This window comes from Psittacula echo, assembly GCF_963264785.1.
Source record: "Psittacula echo genome assembly, chromosome: 5".
In the NCBI taxonomy this organism is placed as follows: domain Eukaryota; kingdom Metazoa; phylum Chordata; class Aves; order Psittaciformes; family Psittacidae; genus Psittacula; species Psittacula echo.
In genome coordinates, this window is record NC_137739.1 from 41361348 (window position 1) to 41387129 (window position 25782).

At 39.6% G+C, this 25782-nt stretch overlaps 1 protein-coding gene across 5 annotated transcripts in view; it reads right to left on the reverse strand.

Moving 5' to 3' along the window:
- Positions 1-25782, reverse strand: part of ZFYVE26 (zinc finger FYVE-type containing 26) — a 52085-nt gene that overhangs the window by 3204 nt on the left and 23099 nt on the right. Inside the window, exons 20-41 of one of the 5 annotated variants that reach the window (XM_080617112.1) lie at positions 24645-24750; positions 23104-23843; positions 22294-22490; positions 21266-21370; positions 20575-20697; positions 19686-19862; positions 18264-18510; positions 17102-17200; positions 15053-15210; positions 13984-14153; positions 12639-12664; positions 10195-10289; positions 9888-10108; positions 8182-8329; positions 6934-7143; positions 5904-6119; positions 4198-4395; positions 3675-3877; positions 2651-2792; positions 2049-2108; positions 527-709; positions 99-143 (exon numbers count right to left, since the gene is read on the reverse strand). In XM_080617112.1, the coding sequence (XP_080473238.1) occupies positions 99-143; positions 527-709; positions 2049-2108; positions 2651-2792; positions 3675-3877; positions 4198-4395; positions 5904-6119; positions 6934-7143; positions 8182-8329; positions 9888-10108; positions 10195-10289; positions 12639-12664; positions 13984-14153; positions 15053-15210; positions 17102-17200; positions 18264-18510; positions 19686-19862; positions 20575-20697; positions 21266-21370; positions 22294-22490; positions 23104-23843; positions 24645-24750 (3869 nt within the window). Of the gene's footprint in view, positions 1-98; positions 144-526; positions 710-2048; positions 2109-2650; positions 2793-3674; positions 3892-4197; positions 4396-5903; positions 6120-6933; positions 7144-8181; positions 8330-9887; positions 10109-10194; positions 10290-12638; positions 12668-13983; positions 14154-15052; positions 15211-17101; positions 17201-18263; positions 18511-19685; positions 19863-20574; positions 20698-21265; positions 21371-22293; positions 22491-23103; positions 23844-24644; positions 24751-25782 lie in introns of those variants that run through there. The other 4 variants (XM_080617111.1, XM_080617113.1, XR_013956770.1 and 1 more) reach the window with 4 other exon arrangements.

Here is a 25782-nt window from a genome sequence, read left to right on the forward strand (position 1 = left end):
TGAGAGAGAAGATGGTAAAAGAGAACACGTAGGCTACAGACCAAGATGTGGCTGCTTAGCTCTTGCTAAAGGAGCTCCTCTGTTGTACTTTTACTTACCTTGTTTTCATCACTGTCCATATCCTGAATCAGGTTATCGAGATCCTGTAATCCAAAGAAAGGAAAAGGTGTTCACATTTAGAGTGACTATGATTTGCAAATCTTCAACCCATCAAGCACCAAAACCCTGCATAAAGGAAGGGCAGCTGAGATCACAGCTAGATGGTTACATTGTCCCAACTGCGAGAGCTGCAGATGTCAAAAATGTAGACAAAGTCTAATTCCTCCCTTTACCATAGACACGGCATAACTTGCCCAAGGCAAACCATATGCTCCCACCTTTAAACAATGCACGTAGTACAGAGCCAGGAGGTAAGAAGGACTCACTAATAGAGCAGCACTGGATGGTTTCCCTGTAGCCTTTACTGTAGTGTAGCCTCCCCTGTACCCATTTTATTTCAAATGGGACACAATGCATGAAGAATTACCTCAGCAGGAATGTTCTTGAACTCATTTAGACAGTTTAGGATAATGTTATCCCCATCGTTTTTTGCTGCAACTCCAGACTCATTGACACACTTGAGAAGCTGCCGAATCTCACTGTACTTCTGCTGCTTCACCAGCTGCTTGGCCACTTTGCTGTACACTTCTGTAGCCTCCAGCTGGAAGTCCTAGGGGTATTTGGGATATCAAAGCAACACATTAAATGTTTTCAGCAGGTTTTTGCACAGTGCATCTGTACAGCTGGGACAATCTTCCCTTAAAGACAATATCACACCATGCTACAGAGTATCAAAGCTGTTTTGGGGGCCTCTGATTTGAAAGTCACCCTTGCTCAGGGCTGGCTCAAAGGTTTCCTGTAATCAGACTGGTAACACTCAGTTTTGCTCAAGAACAAGAGCACTGTTCCCATCTCCTTTCCAGAGGTGGCAAAATAATGATTTTTTTTTAACCTCTGGCAAAAGATCTTTCCTAGATCCCTCCCCACCTCTCCCTCACTTAACAAGCTCTCACCATATTCTTCCAGCCACTCCACCAGCAGCTCACCCTTCATGTGCTCTTAGAAACAGAAGGCAACTGACCATCATACACCTCCCATATGGAGGAAGAGATGATAAAGCTGTAGACTGACCCTGCCATGAGTAAGGCAAGAAAATAAATAAAAAAAAAAAAAAAAAAAGAAAGAAGCAGAAGCAATGCCAGGCAGCTGGATGCACTGCACCAGTTTTAATGGGGGTAGTGGCTGCTCTTGCTGCCAAGAAGTGCTATTTTTCTAAGGCTTTCCATCTCACTACAAACAGGCATTCTGCCTTGTACATTCTGACCCAAAAATGGGAGCAGGACCTGCCATATCCACAAATACTCTCTCAGTGTGCCATGTCTGTCCAGAAGTGGCCTTGCTATACCCTCTGTCCCAGCTAACTGCACTGCTTGAAGCAATATCTTTCAGCAGCTCCTAACACTGATGAGAAACACACAGAAAATTTTAGAGCCTCATGAGATGTGATTACTAATGGGCACCTCAACTTCTACCCAGACAAGAGGAAGGAGAGGACTCCCTAAGAGACTTTCCAGTTAATTAGTTTTGCTGTCAGCCAGGAGAATACAGTACAGAGACAGCCCTGGACCTATTTTATTCACTGTGTCATTGCATAGCTATCATGAACTGCAGAGAGCTACCAAGTCAGAGCTCTCCATTCACAGCAGCAATTGTAGTTTGCTGGAGTTAAGTCACTGAACAAGGTATACAGCAATGGAAAACATACATTAAGTTCCACTGTAGGACCCAATTAGTTCACAAATGTCCCACTGAAGCAGCATTTTCATTTCCTTACCAAGCTTCCAAATACATGGATGCTTAAGACCTGAACTGGTGACTTTTTCTCACAAGAAGTTTTTCTTTTGGGGGATTAACAGACATTATGCAAAAAAATCTTTTGCTTAAGCAATTTTTGCTTGCAGGAGTTACATTTATAATAGTAGTGCTTGTTATATCAAGTTTTTCCATACCTGAAGGACTCTAAATGCAATCCCAAAACCTTCTTCAATGTTCTTGCCTTCCAACATGACCTGAAAAGAGAGGCAGAAACAATTTTGGGGACGCACACTCCTTTTTCATTACGCGGTTAAATAATAATGCATTTCCAGATTTTGCCCAAGACAGAGGACAAAAGTCAATGCAATACTTCAGAGAACAGCACCACCCCAATAAGTAGATCAAATATAGGGTCGACTGTCACACAGTGATTTCCTGTGGGACACTGGGAAAGTTATGGATGGAGCCAAGATGAAGTTAAGAAGGGTTAGAATAAACAGCAGTATTTGTCTTGCCTCAAAACACAGTAGGTTGCATAGTCAAAAGGCATGTTACTATTAGTATTTGTGATCATTTGCCTCTGAAAACTTGAACTTTGAGGAGAGGAGCTCCAAGTTCTCATGTGTTCTCTGCTACTTTAAGGAAAACCATTAATTGTTTATAAATGGTAGGTTGCATACATGCGCAAGTAACCTACCCATGAAAAAACGGAAAGGCTGCTCCAATGTTTCAACGTGTATATCAAGTTAGTATTGTTGATGAAAAATAGAGCTGTGTTTGAAATAGCAGGAAGTACCTTGCAAGCAACGTCCATTTTCATGTTATTGTTTCCAAAGAGTGTGGGCAAGGAGGAACCTGTCATTTGAGAGGTTCCTGAGCTCTCACATCGATGCAGGAACTTTGTTACTTCCATCTGCAGATCAACTGTGTTGATGTGCCTAGACAGAGGAAAAAAAATCAGACTTTATTTTGAAATAAAAGTAAGTTCACACAAATAATAACTGACACCTTCTCTTTCTTGAACACATTTCAAAATCAGACGTCTTCCCAAGGAATTATCACTTTAGTTACTTTTTGACTTTGTCTTTAGTGTAGCCAAGTCTGCAGCACTGAGATACTTTCAGATCTGTGCACTTAACATGCACCACAAGCTGAAGGTGAGCACTTGTTCACATTATTTCAAAGTAAGCCAGATAATTTGGATTCCAAATAAGTATCTACTCCCTCTTTTCCACCTCATCACGCACACTTTCCCCACCTTTAAGTTAGTGTCTAGCCTGAAAAAAGGAAACAAACAAGCCCCTAAGAAAAACAGGGTACAAAACCCCAAGTACAAGAGATACCTGACTAAATTTACACTTGAAGTTTTGAATACAGGGATTTAGTTATATCTGGCACCTACAACTTGTGCATAGTTGAATGTTGTGAGTTAACCCTGCTAAGCAGCTAAGCACCAAGAGACTGCTTGCATTGCGGAGGGTTTGTTTGGATTTTTGTTGTGTTTTTTTTTTAATTAAAGGAAGGTAGATGATGCACAGACTGATATTTGCACTAGAAACAATTACTCATCTCCTGAGTTGTTTGGGGAAAAGGTAACAGGAATCCTGTAACTGCAACTACATAAAAGTCAGATTTGGGTCAAGCACAGCTAGCATGTGTTGGCTAAATCCAACTTAAACACAAACACTAAAACAAAAAACAAACCAAACCAAACAAACAAAACCCAACATCCCCCTAAATAAAAAAATTAATGTCCTAAAAAACCCCACAAAAGCCTGAATTTCCCCTTTAATGTGATTTAGCTTCTTGTTTATTGATACCTTGACACATCTGTAGCAGACATTTTCTTCCGAAAAGTGCACGCCATTTTTTTCCTTCCTGAATTTCTTGAGACCTCCTGCAGATAGACTTTGAGATGGTCCTTGATCTTTAGAAGCCATGTCTGTTTGCCTCCCAGTTCAGTGTAAGACTTTGCTCCATGAGTGAAAAATCTAATGCAGGTCATGGCAGCACGAACGTGATCCTAGAAGGAATATACTGAACACTAGGGTGGATCAAAGTACACCACCTTCACTAATCGTTGTCTGTACTTAAGTGCTCAAACAAAGCAGGTAATGCCCTGTTTTCATTAAAACAGCAGTTAAAGCTACTGCAATGCTCCAGATCCATGACAAACGCATAGCAGACAGGCTTCAGTCAGGCTCAGCCTTCCTACCTGTTTCTTAGGACTGGAAAGTAGCAAAAATATATCTGTCCATCATGCAGATTTACACCAAAGTTAATAACGAAGTCTGACAGTATCAAACATTTCACTGAAAGAGATGGCACTGACCCTCATCTTACCTTCATGAACTGTTGCAGCTCATACAGAATATGGTAGTAGCTCTTTCTCTGCAAGTATTTGCAGGCTGCAATCAAGTAGACTCCCCAGCTCTCCAACCCTGGATCAATGGTTTCCAGCAAGTTCTCCAACATATGCAGTTTTCCACTTTCATAACTTGGAATGAAGATCCCTTCAATGAACACTTCTGATGGGGATACCTACACATCAGAAACATAGCCTAAAGCAAAGCCACTGGTGGCTTGTTAATTTTCCTTACATAACATAAAGCAGTGATAAGTGACAGAGATCATAAAATTACTAAATAATTTAGTTTGGCAGGGATGTCCAGAGGTCATTTGGTTCAAACCCCCACTCAAAGAATGGCTTCCAAGTTAGGTCATGCTGCTCTGGGCCTGTCCAGTCAAGTTCTGCGTATGAGAATACAGCAATTTAGTAGCCTCTCTGTCTGTTACCCTTTTACTATGTCTTACCCTTTTACTGTGCACATCTGAGATAAGCCTGGATCTATCTTTAGTATAATCACCCACTTGGAAGCTGAAAACAGCACAAAGGTCTTCTTTTGCCTTTCTTTCTTCAAGCTGGAAAAAACTAGCTCTATCACTCTCCTTAGATATCATGTGCCTCAGGCCCCTAGCCGCTTTGGTGGCCTTCCATTAGATTCGCCTCCACTCTGACAATGTTTGGTTTGTACTAGGGAACCCAAAACTGGACACACAGCAGCTCAGATGAAACCTCACAAATACTGAGCTGACGAAGATATTTACTATGGTCTCACAAATGCAGGCTCACACATTGCGGTTACTATGGAAAGAAGCATGTGTCACAACATATCTTTAAAATGTTTATGCAGGCCATAATATGGGTTATTTTTTTTTTAAATCTAAGCATTAAGATACAAGCTACAAAGCCTGTGTGCATAAAATGTTTCCAGATATCCAACTGCAAAATGTTTCATCAGAAGCCTAGTACCTTACTGCTTTGAGGTAACAAATCTTCCTCTCTAGTTTGCCCGATCACTATCAGTCTCCTTGTCCAAAAGAAGCATGCTTAATTAATGAGAACCTTGTTGGAATAATTTCTAGGCTTAATTGTAGCAGAACTGTTGTCTCCAGAGATTCTTAAGCCCTTCTATATTATGCAGTTTTCTTAAAGGAGAACTGGAAACCACTTTTTGGCTTTCTTAGATTCCTGTCCTCTGGGACATGACATTCCCTTATATTCCTACTGGTTACAGAAGTGCAAACACGGGTGTCTCATTCAAAAAACAATACCAAGAGACAGAGCCACTGTGATAGAGTGTTTAGTGTTATCAGCATGTTGGAATTCAAAGTTTTCCTCCTCTTTTCTGAACTGTATGACAATAATCCTAGGTTTTCAGCTTTGCAGAAAAAAGGACCAAGAACTGCTGATGCGGACCTCTATAAAAAACCCCCACAATAAACCCCGAACAAAGAAAGCATTTTCTCCTCTGTAGAAGCCCCTGAGAGAGATATTAAACATAAGATGTTCAGACCAAAGTTAATTTTTCAGGTCACTGAATTCTTGTCAGTCCCTGGATAGTGCATATAACATTTAGGACTTCCAGAAACTCCTGTGCAGAGAACCACTCAGAATGCTGCATGGTGCTCATTACTGCCTTAGACTGGCCTTCAAGCCCTCTTAGCTACTTTTCAACTTTCAAGTGATGGCAAATCAGATTACTCACCTTATTTAACAAGTGAAGCAGTGCTTCTCTCATACAGTCATGCCTCATGTAAAAGCTTATTATTGCCAGATTAGTGCCGTAACTATGTAAATAGAACAAGCACTCTTGATAGTAGCTGTTGTGCTGAATCTTTCCCTCACACATCATCTCCAAAGACAGACTTCTCGTTCTCAGTGTTGCTTCAAGTTCCCTCAACGTGGCAAAGTAGTCATCATCCTGCCATTAAAGAACAGAATCAATGATAGTTAATGAGTAAAACTTTCTTTTCAGTTAGATCTTGTCACTTGGCCTTGAAGCATTCTGTTATTTTTGTTTTTAAAATAGGTATTGCTTTAGATAGGGTGAAAAATCCAGTAAATGCTTCTTATAAACACTAGACTGGAACTCTGCTACCAATAGAGGTGCTGTGTTGCTGCACCTAGCATGCCTAGCTAGCCACGGGACAGACACGAGGCTTATTTAAACACAATTCCACTGTCAACAGCTACTTCAATAAATAGTTCAACCAGGCTTTTTTATTCTCCTAAAATATATACTACTAAGAGGTCTTTCATGATTATGATTGTGCAGTTACTTAGTACTAGAAGTAATTTTTGGTACTTAATTAGAACTTCCAGAACTAATTCCAAAGCACATAACAAACAGTGTTTAAGAACAGTTGGAAAGCATTTGTAATTTCTGCCCTGAATTCCTGCAAAGCTGTTAGAGTTTCAGTACAAAAATGGCATCACCACAGTATCACAACATATTGTTGGAATTGAGTTTATTTTCCTCAAGATTGTAGTAATAACACATCAACCAGTGCAGCTTCTTTCCCCTCCACCAAGCATGATCTGGTTCTCAGCCACCAATTCACTGTGATGAAACAGCTAAAAACTTTATCAACAATATTCAGTTTGCAATCTGCAGTCATGACAAAAGAAGGACAAAAACATAACACACCTGATATGCATTGTTTTAAGATGTGTATTAAACATCATCACTTGGCTTCGGTGTAGGTCTTCAGAGCAGACAGAACAGAAAGACTTACCGCAATGAGTATGGGCTTCACTGTGGACTCCAGGTACTGTATCACATCCTGGACCAGCCTTGAACCATGGTTCAGCTGGTTTAGATCCATGGGTGGTTTTAAACATCGGTTAAACTTCTCTCTGGCTGAACTTAAATTTCCAGCTTTAAGGCAAGCCATGCCCCAGGCATGCCATGCTCCACCTGGATCCAACCCAGATTTTGTAGAAACCTAAATTAAAAATTGTTTGTTATTATCGCAAAACAGTACCAGTACAGAAAACAGGAAAACTGGCTTATCACGCAGTCTGTGATTGTAACCTTTAAATCCTTAGAGGACGTCCCATTAAAACCCAAACAAAATACAAAAAAACCCGTGCTGATTATTTCTGTATTACTGGCACAAAATACCAACTATCAAAACACCTGTGAGCTCCAAATGTAGAAATACTTTTTATTGTACAAATTGAAGCAATGATTTATATAGGAAATTTCAGTTCAGCATTTTTAAAACTCAGGACGTTTTCACATCTGCTTTTCTAAAGCAGATTTTTACAGAGCAGAATTCATCAGGTTTGTAGTTTAAGAAAAAAAAGCAACAGAAGATGCTTCATGAACTGCCAGCAAATTTTTTATTTCAGGTAACTCTGCTGATCAGATTTATTCCTGATTTTCTTTAGTGGACCAGATGCCTTTGAGCATGAACTGTTTGTATTCAAATAGGTCATCTATTCCTACTGTTTATTACCCCTTATAAATACTAATCCAGTTTGCAGTATCATAATCTTGTGTTTAACAAACTGCAAAGCAATAAAACAGAGGCTTACATAATCCTAGGAGCAGGAGGAAAACAGAAGATGATAGGAACACAAGATGAATTCCAATAGACAGATTTGCTACCATCGCTGATTTCAAAGTAAATGCTTGGGCAAGGTGCCTTACTATTGCCTCAGCCCTTCTACTGGATGCAAGATTCCTCTATTTAATGACTTCCTTGCAGTTACTCCATTCCAGTTTTAATTGGCCTGGGAAACAAGGTCCCTACCGTTCCTTTCAGCAGCCTACTCCACATTAGAAGACTCTTCCTTCTCAGTATTTTTTTTCCAGTGCTCATAAAATAATTTCTTCCTTGTTTAAAAACTTAATCCCATTTTACAACTCTTTAGATATTGTCCATTTCACGCATCACATCCATCTGAATTCAAGAGGGAGAAAAATGAAAGCCACTACAGAAGCATTATTAACACTGACATCCCTCCACTGTCATTACCTCTATAGCTAGTTGATAGTACTCTGCTTCCAGAAGCTGATTTCTTAATCTTGTTACTGCTGCAGGAAGGAGAATCTGATCCAAAGATGGTATTGGATGGTAGGCAGCAGCAACCAAAATATTCAACACATCCACTTTGCTGATGTAGCTAGGAGAACACAAACAGATTAACCAAATACATATGCTGTCACTATTATCATACACTTCAAGAACTTTATGCCAAAGACAACTCTTAAAGCAGTGGTTCCTAGTCACTAATATAGCAGGTTTCTCTATCCATCACACTATCCTATTTAGACTACTTTTTACCTTTTTTTTTTTTGTTGTTGTTATTGTCATATTGAGCGCGCCCTCAGCAAGGTTGCTGATGACACCAATCTGTGTGGTTCAGTTGATAGGCTGGATGGAAGGGATGCCATCCAGAGGGACCTCGACACACTTGTGAGGTGGGCTGATGCCAACCTTATGAAGTTTAACCATAACAAGTGCAAGGTCCTACACCTGGGTTGGAGCAATCCCAGGCACAGCTACAGACTGGGCAGAGAAGAGATTCAGAGCAGCCCTGTGGAGAAGGACTTGGGGGTGTTGGTTGATGAGATAATGAACATGAGCCGGCATCAGTGTGTGCTCACAGCCCAGAAAGCCAGCCATATCCTGGGCTGCATCAAAAGGAACATGACCAGCAGGTCGAAGCAGGTGATCCTGCCCCTCTACTCTGCTCTTGTGAGACCTCACTTGGACTATTGTGTGCAGTTCTGGTGTCCTCCACATAAAATTGACATGGAACTGTTGGAGCAAGTCCAGAGGAGGGCCACAAGCATGATCAGGGGACTGGAGCACCTCCCATATGAAGATAGGCTGAGAATAGTTGGGGCTGTTCAGCCTGAAGAAGAGAAGGCTGTGTGGAGACCTCATAGCAGCCTTTCAGTATCTGACAGGAGGCTATAGGGATACTGGGGATGGACTGTTCATTAGGGACTGTAGTGACAGGACAAGGGGTAACGGGTTAAAACTTAAACAAGGGAAGTTTAGATTGGATATAAGGAAGAGGTTCTTTACTGTAAGAGTGGTGAGGCACTGGAATGGGTTGCCCAGGGAGGTTGTGAATGCTCCATCCCTGGCGGTGTTCAAGGCCAGGTTGGACAGAGCCTTGGGTGGCATGGTTTAGTGTGAGGTGTTCCTGCAGGGGTTGGAACTAGATGATCTTAAGGTCCTTTCCAACCCTAACTATTCTATGATTCTATATTCAGAAGAACACTGGCAGAGGCTGAAAGCAGACACCAACTGTGTTACCAAATCAAACTAGTACGTGTGAAATGTATATATTACACCCACCACCTCAAGCTCTGTAGGACACAACCTGAGGGAAGTGTAAAATGCTCATTCTCAAGATACGCAGGTTTAAAATCCTATATTCAAATAAAAATTGAAAGCAGACATAAAATATCAGAAGTAAAATATTTATCCCAGTTTTTGTGGATTGCTTCTACCTACTCTGATAATTTTCTCAGTAAATATTGTGTAGTCATATTACTTGAATTTCTACTATTTTAACTCTTACATTATTCTTAAATTATGAACTTGTCTTGTTTAAAACATCCATAGTACAATTACAAAACAAGCCTTCCACCCTCCAACTCCCCAATAAAAAGGATAATGGTCTTGACAATACCTCAATACACTCTAGTGAACACCTGATAAATCACCTGTCACAGAGAGCTAGGTCCTGGCTCCTTCCAGCTTTTACAAACATCATTTTGGCACTGAAAAGCAATTGTTTCATGATGTCCATAAGCAGACCAGCATCCACTTCAGGGTTAGTGAGCCCTTGGGACAACTTGCAGCAGTGCTCTATCAGCTGGTGGCCACAAACTATGCTGTCACTGTGCAGGCTAAGGATGGCAATACACAAGGAAGAGCTGGGAGCCTGACAATTCAAGGAAAGACAGACAAACATGGGTACTGAGGCAGTTCACAAGAAAGTGCTTATATTCAACTCTCTCCAGACCTCACCTGTTCATAATAAAATTCACTGCGTACAATTTCATTCTCCTCTTCATTCAGGGAAAAAATCCATTCAAGCTCAGTTGCTTTGGGTATTCGCACCACTGTGGAATAGTCATTATTAGAAGTTTCTACAGCCAAGCCCCCCACCCAGGTAGAATCATCGTACAATGAGACTGGCTAAAGACACATAATACAGAGTATTTCTATACTCTTGTAAAACAATCGTGTAATCCTCTCACTGTGCCATTTTCTGCCAGTATCACATGTCCAGCATACAGATTACAGAAGCATTCCCATTCCTCAGCAGGCTGCCAAATTGTACTTAAACTCATTCTCACTGTTACAAACACCCTGTCATGAAAAACTGGCTCCAGTAATGTATCTTCAAATGATTATCGAACTCTTATCCTACAGGACATCAAGCACAGCAACCTTCCCTCTTTAGCCTTCCCTCAGGCAAGTTATTAAATATTTCTGAGCAGGAGGGAAGTAGAAATTTGAGAGCTGTGGGTTATAGCTAAAAAGGGAAACTGAAGAACCAGCCGTAAAAGAAAAGGTACACTGATTTCACTGCCTGTATCTTCTTTTCAGAATTTGGGTTATTTCAGCATATGGTCTAGCAACTTCAAGACAAAAGATTGTGAGAAGATGAGTTAACCCCTTCCGTTTGTTTGGTTTTTTTTGTTTTTTTTTTCTCCACGTAAAATAGTATTGCAGACAATTGGAGTTTTGACCAAATGATTCAAGAAATTTAATTTCTGTGAAAAGTCTTTTTCTTTCCTCCAAACTAAGGAAATTTGTGTTTTGAAATTAGTAACACAGAATAGCTACAAATCAAATATTGTCTGTCATTTGAGTGCAGCTGAGAATGCACAAGCTCTCTGATGCTCGAGTTTGTGATTGTGGTTCCTGGCAGAAAAACAGTGGCCAATATCACAATGCTGAGAAATTGAGAACAAAGCTAATTTGCTATTCTTCCCCTGATCAACTCCTCTTTCTTCTTGGAAAAACTTAAAAAGTCTCAAAAATCACTGTTCTAGATTTCACAGAAGGACTGTCAGAGTCTTGAATAACTCTAAAACTGTAGGGTGAACAACAAATAATAAATTAAAATGCTGGCTTTAAATTTAACTGGAAACTGGAATAACTAGAATAAAGCAGGCTTGGAAACATTCAATACACCTGCTTCACAGTGTCATCAGAAAAATTGGAAAAGCAGAATAAAACACTTTCCCTCTTAAATCTGAGGATTTTGATACTGTTCATATTCACTCCTACTGAATGAATCATATGGGCCCAGTGATGCACAGCAATGCTGCAAGCAGAAAGATCTAAGCAGAAGCAGCAGCTCAGAAGCTGCATTTCAGCTGTTTCAGTCTTGTAGCAAAGGTAGCAGTAAAGCAAGCTTCTGTCAATAGCAGAAGAAAAAACCTCAACTCAAACAGCCTGTCAAACTTAAAAAGGAACAAGTAAGGAAAAATACTTATTCGCTTTGTAGCACAAATGCATATTTTGCACCGTATTTCACATTACTGCTATAAGCACTTCCAGTAACTATGGAATTTCTGCCAGAATTTCATGTCAGTGTATGAAAATTTTGCAGAATCATCTCAAACACCAGACTGAAAACAAACAGTAAATACTTTCTACAGAAAAATAGCAAAGAAAATGTCAACTAAATCTTATTATTATTCCTGAAGATATTAGATGTGGAAATTGAGGCACTGAAGTAAAATTACTAGTCCATATTCACACAACCAACAAAGGAGATGGAACTCAGGATACCACCAGACCCATGAGAGGGGCCTCATCCTATGCCGCCCCCAGCCAGCACGGGGTATCAAACCCCACAACCCACTGCAGTGGTACTGAGTTGCACTATCATGGTTTGTAAAAAGAGGATGACTCAGCACAGCTCTGTAGTGGGTTAATTCCTACTCACACCACAGCCTCTCCCTGGCTGTTTGTTGTATGCAAAGTGCATTCTCCAACTGTTGTTGTTTTTCAGTTCCTTTCTTTAATTCCCATTCAGCACATTCAATATTGGCTCAGACATTTCTCCTAAATCTCGGTTTCCATTCACGGAAGTTTGGAACGCTCAGTTTCAGCCTGCTCATACAAAGAACATCACTGGTATTTTGTAACTGAGGTTTTTATCACCCTTCAGCTGCAACTAGATGCATCAACTTCCTATCGCCTATGTTCCATCTCTGGCAGTGTTCAAGGCCAGATTAGACAGAACCTTAGGCGACATGATCTAGTTTGAAGTGTCCCTGCCCATGGCAGGGGGTTGGAATTAAATGATCTTAAGGTCCTTTCCAACCCAAACCATTCTATGATTCTGTGATTCTATGATCTCTACCTCCAGCTTCTCATCTCTAACTCTGCTGGTCATCAGGCACTGAAAAAAAAAAAATAAAATTGAAGTTTAATGTTACTCCACTCCTTACCTTCTACTTGGTCCTGATCTTCTTTTCTGCTGGAATAAAATGACAGAAAAAAACATTATGCCTACTCCAGCACACTGAGGAAAACAGTTTTAAAAGACATGCATATGATTAGCCTTTTCAGAACACTGTCTTGTAAAAATCTAACCTCTCTCCCTCCCTGCCCTGACTCATTGCCCTGCCCCTAACCCCTACTATCTGGAAATACCCTGCCTCTGCATTGTTGTATTTCAACTACACTAAGTAATCAGTTCTTAAAACCTTCATTAGGAATAGTACTGTTGCACACATCATAAAAAAGCAGACACCAAGAACAAGAGCTTCCCAGTATCAATATTTCAGAACCAAAAATTAAGGTTTTGGCATCCAGATCTCTGTCTTTCAGATTTAATTGGTTTTGATATACAAACCCAGACATTTAAACAATAAAAACATGACAAATGGCATTCAAACTTACTGGTAGGCTCTGCTGACCTAATCTGGCAGAGTATGCAACCATTCTGATGCAAACTGGTTTAACTAGAGGTGACTGATTTTTTTCAGAGGTTCCTTCTCAGATCTGCACAGTATTGTTCTTTTCATAGTGAGCCTGCCAGTACTGCCATAGTGGAATACTGCTGTCTGCAGGCTTACTAGGAAAAGAGGAAATGCAGCTGAAAGTGCAGCTGAAACAGAGTTTTACACCCTGTGATCCAGACAGCAGTATTAGCAGGCTTGACAGGGTCACAGACAGTAACAGTCACTCTTTTCAACTGTACTTTTCACCAGCTGGCTTAACATACACACAGTGAATTTCAGCTTAAAGCAAACACATAATGAAAATCTGTTATCCCAGCTGTCCCTTTTATTAAAGGCAGTTTCAAAGCCTATTTAATAATGAACTTGTATTTGAATCCGTAAGGGTTCAAGAAGTCATAATCAAGGGATTATGGAATAACATTAAACACTGATATGTTCAACACAGCTAGTCAACATGTGATGTTAATCCAGGAGCCAAGTAAACTGCAAGAAAGTTTGTCACACTGTAGTAGTTTGTGTTGAGTGCGTTTTGCATCAAAGCGTTCAATTCTCAGGTTAATAATCAATTGATGCTTAAAGAATTAAAGACTTTGTTGCCTGGCTCTCCAGTGTTCTTTCTAACGTGAAAAGTAAGCTGAGTCATAATGAACACCCCCACACCTATCAAACCTGAAAACCCCAGCAGCTAGAGGCCAAAAATTTAAAGTAACTTATTAAAGTGATGTTGTTACATTTTCCAGATAAACCCAAATGCTTATTTCTCTCTCATTCCATTCATGTACTCTGCTGTGTACACGAAATTGAGAAGAATTAGAATGGAAGGACTTACATGCTTGTGTCTTTTACCAAGCCAGGCAGATGTTCTCTGTTGTAGTAGCTATAGCACTGATCGCATACACGAGACAAATTTTCTCTGTAAGCTTCTACTGCCATTTTCTTGGTGGAGCAAGAGCTGCACACCAGCCTGCCACAGCGCCTGCAGTGATGGCGCCTGTTAAACTAGGCAAAAGAGGTCATGGATGAGCAACAGAAAGAATTTACTAAAGTCCTCTCCTATGTCTGCCTCCACTCCTGAGTAAACGTACTCCTTTTGAAGAGAAGAAACAGCGAGCATGATAAGGCTTTTCAGAACTATACAATGATGGACTCTCATTGTCACATTTCCTTCCCGGAGAGGGCATAGCAAATTAAACCCCAAAGAAACCAAACCCAAAAGTCAGAGGCAGGTATTTAAAACACGTTTGCTGCTGTCTTCGGCTTTCCATTTTTAAATTGTCCCAGTTTTGATCACTGTGCTAGCTAGGTCATCTCTTGGAAAAGTTAAAAGCTGTAGACTGTCTTTCTGACACCATCTTAGTAATTTCCAAATTAAAAATCAACAGATACTTTGAAAAACAGTACTCTAGCAATAGAAGGTAACACACTGTCAAAACAGCTACAAAACTTAAAATTATTCTTCTCCCTTACAGCACCAATGCAGTTGCTCAAGTAGTCAATGCATCAACAGGTCTTAGCAAAGTGTAACCAACAACACACATACATTTTCATCCAAATATGATGCTCACATTATTTCTTGCCAGCACAGTCAACTAGACAGCTTTCTGAAAGATTAATACTGCTATTATTATACATTTTTTTAGATCTTATAGTTTTCTCCTCTCTGATGATCAGATTTCCTATTGTGGCTCTATCACTTCACAGGATTCTGAGGAGCTAACTGTTGCTAGTCTCCTCAACTCACTGAATAGAAACTAATGGTTAAATATCAAAGGACTGGCAATCTTGTCAGGCCTACACTGATGAAGACAAACTTTCTGAAGTAGCTAGTGTCTGTTAGGACAGGTTATGAGCAAGTTTTCGTATTAAGGTCACGTCTGTACTTAATTTTCGCTCCTTACCATAGTGAAACGTTCAGTTTTGCAAACCATACATATCGTTTCAGTGTCATCAGGTATCCATTGCTGCTTTGGTGGCGGCTTCTCAGGAGGCACAAATTCTTGAGGGCACAAATTCTGCTGCAGAATTCTGTCTCTGGGACTTGCAGATATGGTGACACCTTAAAAAGAGCCAGGCCAATAAAAACACAGAATGAAATTTAAGCTCTTTAATGCACTGTTGAATAGTAGAAAACACTACATAATTACTGAGGCTGTAAGACGTCTCACAAGATGGTTACCATTACCTTCAACCAGGCATGGCAAAATAACATTGTTTAAGGAATATATATACTTTAAGATAAAACTGTAAGATTATAAACTTATAGCATTTCAATACTGATAAGCAATAGTACATACTTACATAAAGGCCTATCAAGACCTTTACTATAATCATCAGAGAGGCATAAACCAACTTGTCAACATTTGTTCTTTTATCATATGCAGACACTTAGATAAGGAAGAAATAAATGCCCCACTATATGTATATGTTTATGTATATATACATATATATACCCCAGTATGTGGATACCAACGAGTGATTTAGCATAAAATACAACCTTAAAGATACCCAGTGTTGACATTCATGAAGACTGGGGCTTTTTTAATCATAGAAAAAGTGTGGTACGGCTAGCAACAGCATATCCTCCCTGTTCTGGTCCCCTTTACAATCTAATGTGCAGAAATCAGTTGCCAGAGGCAGAAGTTTAAACCTTTGTCTTTTGGGGTCTCCTGACCTTGCCAGTGAAATACTCATCGGATCAAGTTTACAGTATTAGACTAGCTTTTAGTTTATATGCTGTGAGCCAGTTACACTACAGGCTAATTATAAAGTTCAACATGTCACTGCAGCCCTGCAAGCCATCTTCTGTGCACCTGAATACTAAACTAAAAAAGAAAAAAAAAAAAAAATCTCCATTCCATAAAGCTAACTCATGCTCATGCAAGTAAATACTGGATTGCAAAGGGACATTAGAGGACAATGCATTCAAGTTTTGTAACAACAGACAAACATTAAGCTCACTATTAGGAGAAAAACTGATGAGCTACACAGGCCAAACCAAAGACACTGCTGTTGCTTCATGTAGACAGAGCAAGAGTCTTCAGTTCAGGATACAGAAACAGAGAACAGTTCAGATAACCTAAACTGTAGATCAGGATACCGTTGTGCAGCTTTAATTCAGGCCACCAGCTGCTGAGAACCAACAGCCCTGGTGGTATGAAGCTATCCTTTGCTAGTCATTCCCTGAGAGCACACACTGTGCATCTCTCACAATATATATCCTCCAAAGACTGCATCTCTTGCATTAGAAGCTGAATGGAACCTATAGAAGTGCTTGATTTTAAGCCATAAGCATTATTCAGTTGTTTTGGCTTAAATTATTTTTGTTTCTATTTATCTGTGTTTGCGGACTGTGAGTGGAGCCTCTCAGACAATACAAGGTCACATTCCCTCAGGTCACAAGAGAGATCCTAGAAAAAATAAATTTAAAGACCAAAAGAATTATGAAAAAGATACAACACAAATGAGATTACTGTTGTAAAGAAAAAAAGTTAAGAGCCAGAAATAGAAAAAGTTACTGAGCAAAGAATAGGAAAACAGGGAGAAGTACTACAATGACAGGCTTCCAGACAAGCTCTGCCTATATACCCAGACTAAGAAGTCAAGACACAGAAAGATTAATCTGCAGCACTGGTAATCCACTGCTGATGTAGACCACCTTCCTATGGCCTGTTAGGCTTGGCTTTTTCTGTGCTGTCTGGAACAGAAAGCCTTTGTGCTGATTTTTCAGACATGTTGTAGATACCTACCAAAACTCAAAACAGAGCTGTAAACTTCTTGTTCCCTTTTAAGTCTTCATTTAATTGGACCCAAAGCACCCAACTGTAGAGATCTACTAACCCACATTAAATGCGGCCCAAGTTACTATTAAGCAGCAGGACTGACATACACTGGAGATAAAACAAATATAAGCAGGTTCAAAGAAAATGGCACCAATGACTTCACCTTACCAGTAAAGCTGACAGGAGATAGCTCTGATGATCCTGATTTAGACATAGTTTCAGACTCCAATACCTGATTGAGGCTTTCTTGGATACGTATGAGAGAATCTATAACAAAGGGAAGGGGCAAAAGAAAAATGTGGAGAACAATCCTGGCCATACATCTACCTGTTTTTACAAAGATAAGAGGAATCCATTCACAGGGGTATGTAAGAATGACAGAACAAAACAGGACTAGCTATGTAATTACAAATTACTATATGTTCATGAAAATTAGCCCACAACAGTTAGTGCAAAACTATATATTCAATGACCTAAGATACAGAAAAGGATCCTTATCAAAGCTATGGCCTACTGATAGGCACAGGGATAATAAAGCAGAGAATAAGTGTCAGATGTGAAAAGCCTTAGTTGATGTAAGATGCTCATGGCAAATATTAAATGTTTCACATCACAGTGGAAGGAACATTCTTGCAAAACTATACATCATTTGGCATGAAAAGATAAGTGCTGCTTTTTTGTTAGCAAGAGCTGCATCTTTAAACCATGAAATGAAGTCAACATTTGGAACTGGCATAAAGCAAATTGGTATCATATAGGTACGTACAAATAGATAGGCACACACACCATGCACGTTAATACAGTGAAACAACAGCACTAGATTCGATCTGCAGCACCCTCTGCTGTTCAGTTCTGAAACCCTGAGCTCACCAAATACAAAATCAAACAACATGGCTGAGAAAGGACTGGCAAAGCAGAAAGGTGAACTCGGCTGAGAATGTTAAAAAGAGTCACAGGTTTAAACGTCTTTTATATGATAAAAGGAATAGGATTCTGGTAGGAGGGCAGGTTTTAGAACTCCTTAAGTCATCAGTGACTTTGTGTCAAACAGGAATGAAATAAAATTAAAGTTTAGAAGAAAAGAGACCCCAAAGAGGAGCAGAGGAAAGTATGAGAAACTTTTGAACCTGTTGGTCCTTGAGAATACCTATTTACAAGACAGGCAAAGACTTTAAGAACATTTGGGCTTTAAGACTTTAAGAACTTTCTGGGCTAGAGGGAGACTGGAGGCACACATCTGAAAATGCTTTGCCACAGCTGGTGAAATTATTCTGGGTGGAAATTGGCCCTTCTTTCCCAAGTGAAAAACAGCATTCTCACAAGCAGTCACCTGATCTCTTTTCTTTTAATGAAAAAGGGAAGTTGAGAGCTTTTTCTGCATACTTGGAGAGCAAATTGTCAATGTCTTCTACAGTAAAACCAACTTCCTGCCCAGCTAAGAGCTGGTGCAGTGTCTGCACAGCAACAGCTAACCAGTCCACCTTCATATTCATGAGAAGCTGTTCCAGCATCAGCAGCGGCCTGGAGGACAGGTGGAAGTAGTTAACACGGGAGAGCTCAGGCAGACTCAGCAGCACCTGAGACACAAGGAAAAAAACCTATTAAAATTATGTACCTTCAAATCTTTGTTTCTGTAAAACTAAAGACAAGAAACTAGCACAGTAGCTTATGAAGAGAATGGAATAACATACAAAAAATGGACAAAAAAATGGCCAAAAAATGGAGGTGGGACTTCTCAGACCTATTCCTACTTCTGTTACGGAATTATTGAATGGATTGCAGAAATTACTCAGCTTCCACTTTCCCGTTCTATAGAACACCATCTCATTTCAAAGTTGAAGAGTGGAAAGCAAAGCGTTCTGTGACCCTGTGACAAATAGTAAGGTAGAGCACATTCTCTTAATAAAATAATAAAAGAGTATTAGCCCAATCATTATCCTTCCATCACTTGAGGAAACATTAGGAGAATTGTTCTGATTTCTCTTCTCAAAGACAGACAGTAAATACGGACACTTCCCAAATTAAATTATCTCTTCAGAAGTGACAAGTAAGGAAACAGGAAGCCTGATAAAATACTGCTGTGGCACATACTGGAGCAAACTATTAGTTGTACTCCTACAGTAAAACAGACATTACCAAAAGCACTGCATTTTATTACATATAATGCATTTGACTAAGATAATCTACTGGTTAATGAATGCATCTATTCCCAGGCTGAGCACAGAACCTGTACTACTTCTGTAAAGGCAATGACCATTCAAAAAGAGTAGTGATATTGTCTAACTCTGGAAGGCACTTGGGCAAAAACATGCCTTGTAAGTGTCGAAGACCACCATACAGGGAGGGCATATGTAGGACACCTGGTGTTTCTGACCCAGAGAGTAAATTGAGGATGCTTTCTTTTTCACATGGGACAAAGACAGCAACTGTCCTGATAAACACCACAATTCTATTTTATTCTGCCCCTACCCTCTTTTAACCTATGCATTCCTCCACTCCCTACAGCTCAAACACAAGACTGCTCTGTTCACACTGGGAGCTACAACCACCTCATAATACAGGAACTGCAAAGATGGACAAAGAGAAGAGAAGTTTTAAGCCATCTCTAAACTTTGCTTTGGATCTCAAGACTGAGGATCTTAGACCTGATATGGTGAGAATGCTCTGGTAAAAGGTACAGACTTTATATATTATGTATTACTTATATAATTATATTTTGCCATAAATCCCACAACGCAGGAATTTTACTCACCTTTGATCCCATATAGAGTGCCTGGATTTCATTACGGCGTGCTGTTGTCAGATTTGCATAGAAGTGAGCTGTGAGGTAATCAGCCAAGAAGTGAGAGGCTGCCAAGTCTGGATGCTGGTCAAGGGACTGTTCACTGATGGCAAGGCAAATGTCAGGGTCTTCAATCCTTTGTAAAAGCTATAAAAGCAAACAAAATACAGTGAATCCCTGCTACATTCCTGGGGAGTAGCCTTTATAACTGTCAGTCCACCAAAAGATTATTGCCTCAAGCAAATTAACTTTCACAAGTGTCTTACGTATGATGATGATTTAGATAATCCATTTATAGACAACTCATTGCCTATTTGCTCCATTTATTAATCAAAATATTTTAAAAATGAAATTAAGCAAAAAATTAAAGAAGGAATGGGTCAGAAGGTGTAGTGGTCAGAAGTCTTCCCTTTGCTTCCAGAGTATTTTCAAAGCTATGTCTGAAAGAGCCTGCACTTTATATTATGCTGTTATTAGCAACAGCTCTGTTAATTATTAAAACTGGAAGAATTCACACTTCACCGATTTGGGAACTGAAGCACAACTGACCAAATCCTCTTAATAGTTTCACTTCTGGTTCTTCTGTTTACACAGCACAGAAATGCTTCATTATAATTTTTCAAGTATAATGGGCCTTTTATTTCCATGTAAGTGACATTTCCAACAGCTAGATTGCCAAACTGGATTTTCACTTAAGTGGAACAGGGGAGAGCAGGGATTCTGAAAGCATATCTAAGAAAACAGCATCTCTTAAGGAAGAAACCAAAAAGATCATGAAAATACACATGAAGAACACAAAGAAAATGTTTCTCAACTTATCTGACCTATGGATGCAAGTCTGAAAGAGTCTTGCTATTACCTGCAATGCTTTTTCCATGTCTCCTATCTCCAGTAAGTGAAGAAGGTGCTCATGGTGAAGGTTGATTAACTCTTTCCTTGGGATAGGATACAAATGCCCCCATTCCTCACACAACTCGTAATCCTAAAGAATAAAAAATAAAATAAAAAAAAGTAAAAATAAAACAATAAAAGGACAAACTCTACCCTCTCTGATATTGCTATTTCTCCCAAAGTTTTACTCAACTTCTCAAGAAATTCTGTAGTTTAGACTAGAGAATATCAATGTAAATAATTACATTGACAAGGGAAAGACAATGATAGTCAAGTTTGTCAGACTCACTGCCTGCATTGAGAATACCTTTTCATCTCACAGTAAAGCCAGACAGATCTACAGTATTAGTACTTTCATAACAATCAAGCCTGTACTATGCCAAACGCCATGCTATTAGTCTTCAACACTTTAAGATAAATGAACAAGCTGTATCTCAGAGTAAGAGTTATAATTTAAACTTACAGATTATTAACTACATGTAAATCTTGACTTTAAACACAGATCTGTGTGTGTTTTTGAAGCACAGAACTGAGCAAAGCAATCCTTCCTCCCAAGGTAATCTCTGTTGATCAATGTTTTCAGATGCTATTTCAGTAAGTTTTCCTATTCAAAGTTTAATGTGTTCCATTTCAACAAAATTCACAACAGGATGCCTAACCTTTGCTTTCAGAATTATGTTCATGATGGCCTGGGGGTCCTCAGTGCAGGCTTTTTTCAGCTCCTGCCAGTCATTCCACAATGGTTCATTTTGCACATTGAGAATCTGAAAGGAAGTTAGTATTAGGATAGCACAAATTATTAAAGCTTCATCTATAACAATAAAGTCTAAGGGAACAGCTGACCTGATCACACCAAGAACTGCTTCATACAAAGAAAAAAGTCAAAAAGGAGACCCACATTTACGTCTACCCCTTTTCTAGGATGTTGTAATGCACTTGCACTACAAAAATGACCACACAACTTTCTCAAAGGTGTAAGTCTACAAGGCACACTTACAATAGGAGGCTTTTGCAAGACTAGATGTCCTTGGCTTAAACCACAACACTAGATGGCAATAATTATGGATGAAAAAGTACATGTATACTGCAAGCATTGCTGACCCTAACAGACACAACTGAGCTGTCAGTTAGTAGAACCACCACCAGACAGCTCAGCAGGGATTTATGACTCCTTTTTCGCTCTGTTTGGCTTTTCAGTCTGTGCTGAACTCCAAGCCAGGTAGTCTAGTCTGACTGAACTTGGGTATCTTCACTAACCTGCAGTTAGAACTGGCTACAATAAAAACACACTTCTTGGACCACTAGTCTTGTACACCACGCCTAGGTATATCTGCACCCCTCAAGCTTATAAAAGGATGAATCACCACAGAAAGCTTCAAGAGACTCCAGCATTTGTATGGAATGGAAAAACAAATATTTTGCAAAAAAGCAGCCTCATACAAATGTTTATGTCTATTCATGTTTGCAGACCTGGATGCTAATATGAGAGTAGAAGAGTTATGAACGATAGGAGCAGAATGTTAATTGGATATTACAGCTGAAAACACATCAATTGTTTTGGATGAAACACTTCAAAAGCTATTATAATGAAAAAAGAACCAAGGGCTACAACTTTTTCAAAGGGGAAGCATGTTTGCTCCCTGCTACCTGTTTAATCTCACTGGTTACTTGAAGAATAACTTTGTACCTTCTGATAAACCTGAAGTTCTTTCTTCCTGCTCTGCAGAATGGCTTTCAGTTCATCAGCTATGCCCAAATCAGAAATGCAATAAGCTAGGATTTCCAAACAGGCATCAAGAGGCCATTTGTCCAGACAGCGCAGAGCCAACCTACTTCTCAATGTTGCATTTTTCACTGGGAACAAGTACTGCCAACCATCCTTATCTGTGCAAGAAACAAAGCACTAGTTTGAAACTCAGTTTCTGTAGTTTGGCAAATAAAAAAATCCTCATCCTCACTGGATCACATCACCAAAAGAAACAGTACAGTGCTGAAAAATTTATGCAAGACTCATTCCAAGCATCAGATTCTTACAGGAAGTAACCCAAGTTAGCATGGACATTTACTATCTCTAAACTCAAAAAGGCACCTGCTTTCACAGGATACATCATCCATGTATGACAATAACACTGCTGTAAGAGATGCTCCATTAACAGTACTATGATTAATGTCTACTTACGTATTCAGCACTCCACTTAAAAATACTGCCACAGATGCATTCCAGTTCTCTTGTGCTAAATTGGTCAGGATTTGCACATTTGCAAAACTGAAACTACACCATCAGAGAAAGCAAATTTAGAATGAAGGAAGGGAAGGGATCTGCTTCTGTCTTTGGATTTGCAGAAGGACCACTACTTTAGTTTCACCTCTCGATCCAGGCTGTATTCTTCATTAAAAATTAAAAAAAAAAAAAAAAAAAAAAAAGAAAAAGAAAGAAAAAAAGAAAAAAGACAAAAAGGAAAAGATGAACAGAAAAAAGCCTGACAATCTTTTTTACCTTCAGCAGTTGCACAGCTCAGCACAGCATCCTTCACACTGACCAGCTCCTCCATGTCCTGACTGTACAGATCTAAGACCTTCAGAGCTCTGTCCCAGTTCTTTGCAGCAAGAGCTCGTTGAAAGACTCCCATTAATACCTTAACAGCTGTGGTGGAATGCAGTCCTAGGAGAACCAGAGATATGTATGTCTTGCCAGAGAAGATGGTAGCCAAACTGCTACCTTCCTCTTGCTGATTCTGAAGTGGCTCAAACATAGTAAGAAGAAATCGTTCCAATATTGGAAACTCCTTCAACAATGTCTCACACTCCCTGGAAATTTGTTCCAAACCTAAGGGCACTTCCCTTTTGCCCCGAAATTCCATCCAAGATAAACTCGATTTGGGAATTTTCTGTATATTAGATGCACTTAGACATGCCACTGTGGCCATCAGCTTTGACTGAGACTTTAGGAAGTCTAGAGAGGAGGCAGTGAGTGTGTGCTGGCTCAAGTCATTCACAGGGGATGGGGCCTGAACGGAGATATCCTCAGAGGTCACTGCAGAATTGAGAATAGGTATTTCAACATCTGGCAGGCAGTGGCAGGCACACTGATGTGCTAAGCTGTTGATGTTTGTCAGAACAGACTTCGCCTGGCTGTTTTGCCTTGCACTGCACAAAGACAGTGGTTCACAGCAACAGTTAACAATAACTTGCTGCACATTCAAGTTCAACTCTTCTTTAGCCAAGAGAGATGAAACCCTGCAGGATTGAAAACAGAAACAGCTTACTCAGAACACATAAAAGGTACTTTACAATTACACATTTTCATAAATCTTCCAAATGCTTTGTAACAACCAGCCCCCTAATATTCTTCACTGGGGGACAGTACATATCCTATATTTACTCAGCATGAAAAAAAATATATACAGCACAACACTGGTAATTCAGAGCTTATGCTGCCATTCTTTTAATGATAATGAACCCATTCCTCAAACATTCACTTTTACCTAAATGTACCATACCAAAGTTCATAGTTAGTGCTCATCTTTTTAAGAGCTTCTTTGTTAAATCAGATACTTTCCATGCCAGCCTAATTTAGTAACTTGTGATGGAAATACCTTAGATTATCCAGTTTACTTACTGACTAGGCAAGGACCATGCACCGCTGTATTCATAAGAAGCTGGTCTATTATATCTACTGTATCTGTATAAGCTCTACTGGTCTATTATATCTTATTACACTGCAAAGTTGCAAGTCCACTGCTCTGAACTGTCACACATTCAGTTAAAAAAAATCCACATAAATGCACTCTCTCTTCACAATAGACAGCAACTGTTAAAAATACAGAGCCATACTGTTTGTTATTAAAAGATGGAGAAGCCACTGACTAAACTCTTCCCTGTACCCCAACCCTTGCAGCATTAAGTGATTAGCTGGTGGGACAGAGCTGGCTGTACAACCTGTGCTAAGCAGTCAGAGAAGAATTTAATCCTGGCTGAAGTCTTAAGTCACCAACATCAAAATAACCTAGAAAATTATATAATCTTTAAAGTACCAACCTGTCAGGATGAACCTGTTTCTCAAACACAAGCTGGGAGAGCAGCTGAGATGGACTCTGCTGTAACAGTATGAAAGGGTTCGCCACTTTCACTTCTGCAGATGTATCTTAAAAAAGAAAAATCAGAACATTTATTATAATACAAACATATTAACAGAATATACTAAACAAGTCTTATTTTATGAACACAGATTTTAAGAGCCTGAGTCTGAAACCTTTTTGACTAAATTCACAAGAGGCCATGTTCACACCAGTGGGTAAAATCCTGAGTAAACTGCAATGCATTTGTAATTATCATGAACCTCTTAAACTTGGCACCATTAGGTCACATTTTACTAGACCTATTACCAAATCAGGTACAGTGGAGACTCTTGGGCCTTTAAGTGAGATCTAGGTTCACGGTTTAGCCAACTCTATTTCAAACTTTCACCAAAACATGTATTTGTGATGAGAGGCATAAAATATGCAATACTGGTTTCTAAGGAGTCTCTGGATGTAGATTAGTGAGTCCATGCTCTGTCAAGTCAAAGTGAAAAAAGGCAGAGGGAACTCACGGATGTTCAGCTACTTTTACAAAAGTAGTGAAAGAGCGAAAAAAGTGAAAAGAGTGAAACCCTGGCCAGTATTGCTGAAAAGCTTTTGTGCCCACTACTGAGTTATGTCGAGTAGCTCTGAACAGATTCTCATAAGTTTACCTTTTCCCTTTTATCTTCCAGTATATTAAATTCCCCAAAACTCACTCTGCCCTCAAATACTGTGCCTTTTTTTTTTGGCTACGGCAGTCAGTCAACGAGGACTGAATCATATCCATACAAAAGTTACAGTTGTTATGGTAGTGATCTGAGCTGAACCAGCATGTCTGAAAACAGATTTTTGCCCTTTTCTCTTGGGAAGGTACTGTGGTATTTTACATTAGAGCAGCTCAAATAATGTCAAATATAAAACCTAGACCAGTGTTTTTTTCTCCTAGCACACTGAATTTTCTGTTCTTCTGATAGCTTTATGTGCCAATGGTGCCTTTCTTTTCATGGACCACCATCATCTGCTGATTATCTGAAAAAAAATCTGCCTAGTTATCTCTGCATAGCCTTCTACACACTCTTTTCCTATCCCTGTGGAGCAGCAGGGCACTGGTTGTC